Raw genomic sequence first — 10744 nt, forward strand, 5'->3', positions numbered from 1 at the left:
AGTACAAAAGCATTGGCATCAAAATATACTTAAAGTACCAAAAGTAAAAGTATTAAAATGTTTGAAAATCTGCAAGTAACTAAAGTTTTCAAATAATTGTAGTGGAGTATAAAGTACAATATTTGCCTCTGAGATGTAGTGGAGTAGAAGTAAAAGTACTGAAAGTTGGAAATGCTCCTGTAAAGTAAAAATACCAAAACAATTGTACTTAAGTACAGTACTTGAGTAAATGTACTTAGTTACTTTACACCACTGGCAACAACGTATAAATCAGCCTTGATTTTCCACACGGTGAGGACCGGACAAATGCATGGCTCTATCAGAGGGGAGGAGGAGGAGGAGGCGGTGGTAGAGACAAGATAACAGAGAAAGATGAGAGGAGAGGAGGATCTGGCTGTTGGATGGAGGGACAGGAGGAAGGGGAGGAGTGGAGGAGGGGCGGAGGAGTGGGAGGGATGCTTTCAACTCAACCCATTGGCTAATGCAAGGGGGAGGAATGCACTGGAACAAAGATGCTGAGTCACTTTACTGCATTGGAGCAGAGGCTACAGGCAATCATAATAAGGTCACAGTCACAAAACCAAACCTTCATTGAGATAAATACACTGCCTGAAGAAACAAAAGGAGATTTGCTACACTGTAGCTGCTTGTGGAAATACCTTTGTTATATATAGGATATGCCAACACATTTGCACAACAATGTGTGAATCTCCTCTGCTTCTTTTATGATAAGTCTTCCTTTGATCCAGCACCTGCTTTTACTTGGTTTGTAGATGTGGACGACTACTTTGCTCTGATTAAAACACTGTCCCATTGATGTTCAGCCTATAAGCTTGGAGGATGAGAGTGGTTCCGTTAGCCTCTCACTTTGGACTCTGCAATTCAATTTAAGAAATCTACACCTTATTACACAGCATTTGAAACAGCTATCCACATTCTAAAAACAAAACAAATAGAGATATCCAAGGTCCTGACTGAACCTTCAGCAAACCCAATTATATCACACCGCAAAAAGCTAAAGATTCAACAAACCTCTTTGATTCCCGACGGCCTTCCTTCACTTAATTTACACATTTCAAATATTTCTGAGCGTGCATCCCAACAAGTCTTTTCAGTTTTGAGTTTTCTGATATGTGCTAGAGATGGATATTACTGTATGTTCCAGATGGATTACAGATTAATCCTTTTTAACAGAAAGAAATTAAGTCTGGATATGGGTTCATGATTTTACGGTAATGTATTATGACTACTGACAAATGACAACAAAAAAAGCAATGCTTTTTGCATCAGAATGTACATTTAAGTCCTCTTTCTACAGTCCAATTATATTTTAGAAATTGGCCTGACACTCCTATTCATTGTGACTTAAAAGTAACAATTTCTGGTATGCCAAACTAATCAAGAACCAAATCCAACTTTCAATGTGAATTTCCTCACCTTATCAAATGTGAGTTATTGCGTTACAGTATGATAAACTGTTATTTGAGTCGCAAAGTGACTTTTAACAACTTAAACCCTGTATACTTCATTGACTGGGGTCCCGCGGGGTACTTGGTCCCATCCAAAATAGCATATCTACAAAGCTCACAACGTGAGCTTGTTGATGCTGCTATTGTTGGTGAATATTTGCCTATTGTGACATGCCCAGAATAGGACGCTAGGGTTCATGTGGTTAAAACAAGATGTCCATTTTGTGTGCAGCCAAACGGTTTCAGTCTTCCTCCCTGATGTTGCTCCTGGGGAAGACAGAAGCCCCAACGTGGCTGCACACAAAATGGACATCATGTTCTTTAAAGGTCAGGTTGTCAAGACAGAGAGATGAAAATGTTTCCTGAGTGGGGATCATATTAAACTCCACTAGAGTCTCTTTGCTATGGATCCAGCACAGCATTGAAGTAAAATACTTTTTTGTGGATGAGCATGAGCACATAACGTTACAATTATTGATCAACGGATTGTCTTTCATAACTTCTAAGCTATATTCGTCATAGGATGAAAAAGATTGCATTTGAACACTTCGCTGCATTACGTTTCCTAGATGACAAAAGATCATGCAAACTGATATTGAGGTTTAGCATTTCAAGGCTTGTCTGTGTGCACATTTCTTGGTTGGTCGTTTTAGTAATGAAAAGAAAACAGAGCAGACGCTTAGTTCCATAGTTTATAATTTATTTGAATACACATTTTTCTATGCCATAAACAGTGGCACATGAAGGAGTGTGACTATGTGCTAATCAGTTGTTCATTACAACAAACAACTTTGAGTCAGGGTTTCAGTAACATAAGGGCACTGCAACAGAAATACAACCAACAACAATTTGTAGTCGTTATTTGTTTGTTGTCGGCACACCAAGTAGGAGTTCAGAGCCCGTTACAACTTTGTCGGGTGGTAAAAATCATACAGTATGTGCTGTAGCTGCACAGGTTTCACAAGGTACAGAAAAATAAGACACACAAAACAACTTGACCTGTAGGCACACAGAAAAGAGCTGTCATTCCAGTCACAAGGAAGGGACAATAAGAGCTGTACCGATAATGCCTTTCTCATGACAAATCAATATTATGCCTGATTTATAGAGAGTATACATGTCACACGCCGAAAATAGTCGGATCTTCAAGCTTGCAGATCTGCTATTTTTGGCACGTAATCAAGTATAGATCAGGCTTTCGACCGCCCTAGAGCGAGTTGAATGTGCTTCTAAGCCGTTTGTTCCAACAGCTAATCTAAAAGCATTTTTAAAAACAGTTAAAATAGGGAGGATAAGGCTATAATACACCAATGTTACATTTAAAGGTTTTGTGACTTTGTGCCTTTCCTTCACAGTAACTCAAAAGCACTGTCATTTTGTTCAGTGCTATAGACAAATAATGGGCCAAACGCCACCCACTGAAGTGCAGGTCTGACTTTATAGTTGGGACAAAACATGACACAAAAACCAAATCTATTGGGGTAAACAAAAATGTAGGAGTGTGACCAGAAATGATTTGACAGGAGTGGTATTGTCCATAGATGGCACAGTAATGTGGTGACAATGAGAACTAGAATTATACCATCTGAAATGTCTGAACTTCTACAACTTTATGTGCTGGTACTGTACAGAGTATTACGTACACAGAGAACAGTGTGAGTGTGCGTTTTGTTCTAAATATCACTTCATTAGATTGGAGGAGTCATACGCACTCTTCTGACTCCTTAACTGAAAGGCATCCCAGCTGGTTCTATCACATAAAACAATCAGTGTAGCAGTTTAGCCAATCAGAGAAGTCGAGAAAAGTGCAACATTCACACAAACACAAGGAGGGGGGGAAGGGGGGGGCTCACATGATGCTTCCTGCAGCAGACAGGAAGCGGGAATTGGGCGGAGTGTAGGTGTCTTCTTCTACTGGACCTTGGTGACGGTCTCGTGGATGGACTGGGCGACGTAGTCGATGTTCTTGGAGGTCAGGCCACACATGTTGATGCGACCGCTGGCCATGAGGTACACGTGCCTCTCCTTGATCATGTACTCCACCTGCTTGGCTATAGTAGGAAAACAGAACATAACCACGCTCATTCAGAATCTCCAACACCTTAAACCCGGGAAAGGCATTTTAGATTTTTGCTTCAAAAATAGCAGATCTACAAGCTCTAATGTTCCCCTCAGAATAGGGGAGATCACCCAAAAATGTTGATGCCCCCCTGTAGTAACTCTGAGGACCCCCTGTTGAAGATCCCTGAAGTAGAGCATATAGCTACCCAATGAACAGATGCCCCGACCAACCAGCAGGAGTCGCTAATGCAGCAACAAGGACAAAATCCTCTGCTGACTTTCTGACCCAAAAACCCAATTCAGTCAGGACCACTCTCGTCAAAGCTTGCATATAGTAGCAGCTTAAACGATGCAATATATTTACAGTATGTTTGGCAGTATGATTGTGTCCAGAAGCCTGCTGCTCTTATCCAGCAGTAAGCAGGTTGAATTAGGGGCGTTCCCCCCTGGGATAAAGCCTGAACAGAATAACAAAGTGCCAGGTGGAGGCGGTAGCTTACAAAACACTGCAAGTATGCCGTGTCAGGGTGCAGAGAGTGAGTAGTAAGGGGCAAGTCTTGATTAGAAAAACAGGCTTGTTAGGTGAAAAAAGTCTAAATTTATAATCAACCTATTCGGGAAAACCAAGGAAAGAAACCTTTCCGTTTCAGGATTTGTGTCACGAAAAGGTACAACTTAACAACTTCCACCTGATTTTTTTTTCTAAAATAGCCGATCTACAAGCTCTGCTATTTTTGCTACTTTAGTGCAACACTGTAGTATGACAAATTAGGGCATTAATTTACAAAAAAAATGAGATATGAGGTTTCTGCCCGACAGCAACGATATGTCAGCATGTGTGTGTGTGTGTGTGTGGCAGTGCATGTTACTCACGATTAAGCCCAGTGAAGCTGAACATGCCAATCTGCTGGGTGATGTGGTCCCAGGTTCCAGGGGTCCCCAGACCCTGCAGCTTGGCCTGCAACTGATCCCTCATCAGCAGAACTCTGTCAGCCATGGTCTTCACATTGCCTTTCCTATGGGAAAATAATGAGAGTAAAAACTATAATAGGGTAGAGTGAGACGGGAGTGAAAATTGAATCCAAAAGCTTCATCACACACACAAGGAGGCCCGTACATTTCTTCAGTAATCCTATTTAACAGTCGATTGCAACCCTACAAACAACTCATTTCGCCAGACTTCAGTGGATGGAATGTAAATGCGTTTTCATCACAGTCGCAAACAGTCGCCCTGGATGGGCTTTTGCAGGGCTCACTGGTGCAATAGAGTTTTGTGGGAGAAATTTTGAGAATGTCAAATGTGCATAATACGGTTTGTTCAAAAACATTAGCGTCTTGAATTCTGTCACCCATCTATTCATCGAGTCCAGTCAACAACAGGGACAGGACAGTGAGACCTAAAACTTTGCTGCTGCTTCTTTGTTTCATGCTCCGGTCTTCCTCAATAAAATGTCCACACCTCAACCTCGGTGGAAATAATAGCCCACCGAAGTCTGACGTAATTTACACATCCTTTGTTTGTCTACTTGGTTCGCAGTTTTCCACCCCTATTCTGAATCCCATAGACGTATTTAATATCGCGTCAAATAAGAACTGTGTTCCAAAAATAAACAAATGACCCCGGCGGTTTTACTCTTATGGATACGAAGCATCAACTGACGGTGAGAAAACGCTAATGTTACTTCCGCCGAATTAGTTTTTTTTCCCCCCAGAAACAGACTGTATCAAATATAAGTGACTGACTATCATAAACTATACAGAACCTCCTCCCTGACAATTTCGCCGAGACAGTTTGTTTATTTTTGGACCACAATTCTTATATGAGACGATTCTAAGATGACCCAATGTTATTCTCCATAGCGAAATTACTTTACGAACCTGGGGATGAACGAGTGACGTCAGGACTTCGGTGGTCTATAACAATGTTTCCATAACAGTAAAACAAGATGGGGTCTAATAACAGCATGTGTGAATATCTGAATTCATATTGATGAGGTCAGTCTTGCCCAAACATGGAGCGACTGTAGTACGGTATATCTGAGATTATGATAGTCACAAAATGTGAGAAAATATGAATACAAAAATATTATTTTATAATAATGTTTGTTATGTCACATCGTTGTGGAGCGTACCATTCGGCGAAGAGCTCGGGGCAGTTGAGGGTCTTGCCGACGATGCGTGCACCCTGGGATGGAGGGTTGGACCAGGTGGTTCTGACGATCTTCTCCATCTGGGACTGGATACGGGCCAGGTTCTCCTTGTCCTTGACAACCACTGTCAGGTTCCCCACTCTCTCATCTGAGGAGCACAGAGACAGATGCTTAAGGACTTGCATTTCTCAGTGTCCAAATTGCAATCACAGGACAGCATTTAAAACTCAATGTACTTAACCTTTGTTATAGATGGACAACTCATCTCAGATATTGAATGAATTCATGAATACCCACACTGAAATATATGCAGAATGTCCTATGTTTAAAGTACTGTAGGAAACAACAAATGTGTTTCAGTGCAAAGCCTGCAGTGTGTGTGTGTGTCTCAAATTCAAGGACCCTAAACCAAAAGACTATTTTTTTAATGTCAAGCACAACATACTACCTAACCATCTGATATTTTCATTACAAACACAACTAGGTTTTTTTTTTAACAGAATAAAACCCGAGAATGATAGTTGGCTACCTGACACACTTGGCAAGCAGCCGAGGTTAAGAAAAAGAAAATCCAAAATATACCACTATTTGGCTAGTAATATTTCTCCCCAAGTAGTATTTGCCCCAGGAGGTTGGTACATTTCAGAATACTTACTGTAAAGGCCGAAGTTCTTAGAGAATGACTGGGCAATAAGAAGCTCAAAGCCCTCAGACACGAAGTAACGAATGGCCCAAGCATCCTTATCCAGACAGCCAGTGGCAAAGCCCTGGTAGGCTGAGTCAAAGAACACAAACAGATTCCTCCTCTATAGACACAGAAAGAGAGAGAGACAGAAAGACAGAAAGACAGAAAAGCATGCAGATGTTAATATGCGTTTCAGGTCTATGAAAACAAGCCCAAAAGAAACGACTGTAGGCCACATGAGCACTTTAAACCCATGTAGATTGGCCATTTGAAAATAGTCGATCAACAAGCTCACAATGCGTCGCATATCGCGACGCATTGTGAGCTTCTAGATCGGCTATTTCCCCCCCCCAAAAAAAAATCTTTCTGGCCCTCGACATGAAAATGTTTGAGTGAGAACCACTGGGTTAAACAATAATTACAAAGTTTGGAAGCAAGCCCAAATAAGCAACTACACTTTTGAAACAAGCCCCAACAAGCCCCAAAAGAATGATAACCGCCAACTACCAATATTTACAAGCAACTAATAGAAAAACATGGCAACACTGGTTGCCATGTCTGACTTGATTCTCAGGGAGGTGGAAGGTTGAACTGAAGGTTTTTTTATGAGTTTTACCTTCATGATTTCTGAGATCTTCTTCCACTGGTCCGGGGTGGGGTCTGTTCCCGTTGGGTTGTGGGCGCAGGCGTGAAGGACAAACACGGAATGTTCTGGAGCGGTCTGTAGATGAAGATTGGGAGGATGAAATGACATGGTCACATCATGACATTTGTCCCTTATTAATATCCTTTCCTCTACTTTCTCTTATCCAAGTCATCACTGAAAATAATCACCCAATTTTATTTTCAACCTAGTCTGACTACACAGTAAAAAGTATGTATGTGTAAACATTACAGGTCCGTGTAGGGATGGGACGATATGAAAATTACATGTCACGATTATTGTGGTAAAAATAATTGTGATTAACGATATCATCACGATAATCAAAACATGCTTAAAACTTAAAATGCAGCTTTTGTTAACCATTTGAACCCCAGCATCCCTATTCTTGGGGAAACGTTCGCCAAAAATAGCCGATCTACAAGCTCACAACATTGTGAGCTTGTAGATTTGCCGAATTGATTTGTGTAGAGTGAAAAAAAGAGTGTACCAAATGTGCTCTTTACAGGTCAGTTTTATCAAGTATAGAGGGTTTAAGTGGTACTGAATTTGCAGCTCAACAGAAGCCAATTAATCCTAGTGTATGACTGGAGGACAATTTCACGATAAATTCAAATCTCTGCGATACGTTTTTTCACGATAAACGAGAATAGCGATTATCGTCCCATCCCTAGGTCCATGTCTACATTACTTCAGAGTTAAATTAACTCAGGATGTTGCTGTGCCTCTCCTTCCCAGACATACCTCTAGGTCGTTCAGGAGACCAGTGATGTCCAGACCTCTGTTGGCTGCGTCCCAGTAATGGTAGGGCCTGATGTCTTTGAAGCCAGCGTCGGCAAACACCGCATTGTGGTTCTCTGGAAGGAAGGGGACAAGAGAACACACATTACACTACATGTACAAAATCTGAAGGCTACTAGACTGAATCAAAGATGGTTAATTTATGAAGATACACCATCCCAATTGGAACCACTAGAGGCAAAATGGTACCCAAATCCTACAAATGGTCTCCTGTGTGGGCGTCTGATCTCGCGAACGTCCTACAGTATGTATACTAGATCCCACAAGAGTGTGTTGCTAGGGGGGCACGGTGGCGCAGTCGGTAGTGCTGTCGCCTCACAGCTAGAAGGTCCTGGGTTTGATTCCCGCAGGGGACGCTGTGGGCGCTGGGGGTGTGTTCTCTCCTCCGCGTCATCAGTGCCCATACCCTAGGTGGGGTTGGCGAAAGGGCCTTTCTGTGTAGAGTTTGCATGTTCTCCCCGTGTCTCCTAGGGTAGGTACCCTCACAAAAACATGCAGTAATCCTGGTCACTATACTGCCCCCCCCTGGCCAGCCGGGGCGCCTGATGGAGGGGAAGGGAACTGGTTGGAATAACGTGTTCCTTCCACGCGCTACGTCCTACCAGGGAAACTCTCCCCTGTCAGGTGACAAGAAGGTCAGTTGGCTCTCATGCATTGAAGGAGGCATGAGCTCGGCCCTGGCCTCCCTAGGTTGGCAGAGGGAAGGTCGTGCCCAGGATTACATAGACAATTGGCACTGGGTGTAAAAAATAGGGTTACAAAATCGTGGGATAAAAATTAAAAAAAAAAATTAAAAAAAAAGAGTGTGTTGCTAGATAAGCATTCAGTTAGTTTTCAGTTTCAGACAGATGGTATATGAGGAAAACTGATGTATGTTTGGATGCTACCGATGTTTGGATGCCATTTGCAATCATTTGTGAACGCCCTTGTCTGCTCAAGCACGCATTGCCATGCAAGCATTTCATGAAAAGTAAACTCAAAATTATACCCTGTTCAAATAATAATAATAGTGATGGAATCAGCCATCATATTCCTAACTTTTTTTTTTAAAGAAAAGTCTTGAGTTGTTTTGCTTGTGAAGTACATTGTGCCAAGTGGTTAGCCAAGGTAATGACAGTATTTGTCATACCATGAAGTCAAACAAATATCTGAGATGGTCACATCTATCAACAGAGGAGTACAAATCCAATATTGTTTGGGCACAAGTACAAGAATCAGTCACAACCTATCACAAGCTGAAGGACACATTCCAGTGTGTTCTCAAAGCCACAGGGAAGCTTTTCCCATGGAAGAAAGCTAAATAAAAATCTCATGACTGCAAATGTAATGATGTTAAGGTATTATCATTGTAAACCTATGTTGTTGCTGCTGTTCTACATACAGGCAACAAGTTGAAGAAATCACAGGTTGAGCCTTTAACCTTTTGCTTTCATGACATTTCTGAGACCATTCATGTTAATGGAAGATGCTTCTAAACCTTGTATTCTATTGCTAGTTTGACCATTTCAAATACTCTTTCATCTTAAAATAACTAATGACCGAAAATAGCCGATCAACAAGCTCACAACACGTCGTGAGCTTGTAGATCTGCTATTTTCGGTGCGCAACATGCTTCCATTGAATACATGCTGGCTTCTATGGAATCCAAATGACTGAAATCAGTCGTGACGACTGAGAACTTTAATCTACACTTTCCACTTTTGCAAACAATTTTATTGTTTCATGTCAGGGACTAAGGATTCTTTCTTGCCAACTCCTGTATATTTACACCGCAATCTAAGCTGTATTTGAATGTTCCGTTTATTAATGTACACTGTCCTTCCCAAATAAACAAAATAAATGAAATGACAACAGAACGATGAGATTCAGGTGAACACGTGACCATTTAAAAAGGGCAAGACTGATTTGGTAGAGGTTTGGATTGTGTAGTTACCATGCCATGATGTAACTCCAAAGGTGTGCAAGAAACCAACAATAATTGCTCCATTGACTAGTGATTGATAATTCAAAATATGCTCCTCACTGACTCGCATTGTACAGTGAAACCGCTCTCAAATACACACTTTAATAAAAATGTCAGCTTCCTGTTGATTTAGCCATTTTTATAAGGAAGAAAACCCAGACTGGATCCACACATCCGGAGCGTCAAATTTAGTAAAATCAATAGGAAGTTGACATTTTATAAAAAAGATTGTACCGGGTTTGGTGAAGTTCTGTATTGTCAGAATTAGCTTTGTTTGCGTTTGTTTGGCCTCTTCCCTGTGCAGAGTCAATGAGGAGCATATTTAGATTTATCAATTTCAAGTCAGCTATTATTTTTTATTTCTTGCACACCTTTCTTGGAGTTACATCATGTGCTAGGCAACTACACAACCCAAACCTCTACCAAAGTGTTCTTGCCCTTGAAACGTTTCCTCTTGTCTAAAGGAAAATACTGCTACGGAAGTATGAGGGCCCCGAGCTTCATACTAACCCCAGGTGGGCGCCGAGACATAAATGGGAGTTTCCGTATTGTTGACTCCATTGTACCAGCGACGCAGGAACTCTGCCCCGATCCTCAGGGCACCGGTCCCTCCCAAAGCCTGGACTCCTCCTACCTGGGAGATAAAACATGGGAGATGTTTTTAAGTTCTTCCCCAAGGTCGTATGTCAGACAGATGTCTCAAGGTGAACCAATTAGGAATGCAGAGCCGGAAAAAGCTTAGATAACACGTAGTCTGACTCTGGTAGAGACAAAGCAATCAGTATGCCTGCAAACAAGGGGGAAATAACACAAAATTGCAATAAAAAGGTTGATGCAAGTAACTTCGTATTATTAGAATTTGGCCATTGTATTATTTCCATGATGAATAGTTTAATCTGCTTTTTAAGCTGCTTTGCTTGTGAAGTACATTGCACCAAGTGGTTACGGAATTCA

General features: G+C 41.5%; 1 protein-coding gene across 1 annotated transcript in view; it reads right to left on the reverse strand.

The window, feature by feature from the left end:
- Positions 1-2152: 2152 nt before the first annotated feature.
- LOC308099470 (aspartate aminotransferase, cytoplasmic-like) overlaps positions 2153-10744 on the reverse strand; it is a 14184-nt gene continuing 5592 nt past the window's right edge. Inside the window, exons 3-9 of the mRNA XM_080448215.1 lie at positions 10301-10424; positions 7771-7883; positions 6982-7086; positions 6336-6486; positions 5663-5828; positions 4404-4546; positions 2153-3520 (exon numbers count right to left, since the gene is read on the reverse strand). Coding sequence (XP_080304341.1) covers positions 3381-3520; positions 4404-4546; positions 5663-5828; positions 6336-6486; positions 6982-7086; positions 7771-7883; positions 10301-10424 — 942 coding nt within the window. The 3' untranslated portion in view covers positions 2153-3380. The remainder of the gene's footprint in view (positions 3521-4403; positions 4547-5662; positions 5829-6335; positions 6487-6981; positions 7087-7770; positions 7884-10300; positions 10425-10744) is intronic.

This window comes from Gymnoscopelus braueri, assembly GCF_963280865.1.
Source record: "Gymnoscopelus braueri genome assembly, chromosome: 2".
NCBI classification, from domain to species: Eukaryota; Metazoa; Chordata; class Actinopteri; order Myctophiformes; family Myctophidae; genus Gymnoscopelus; species Gymnoscopelus braueri.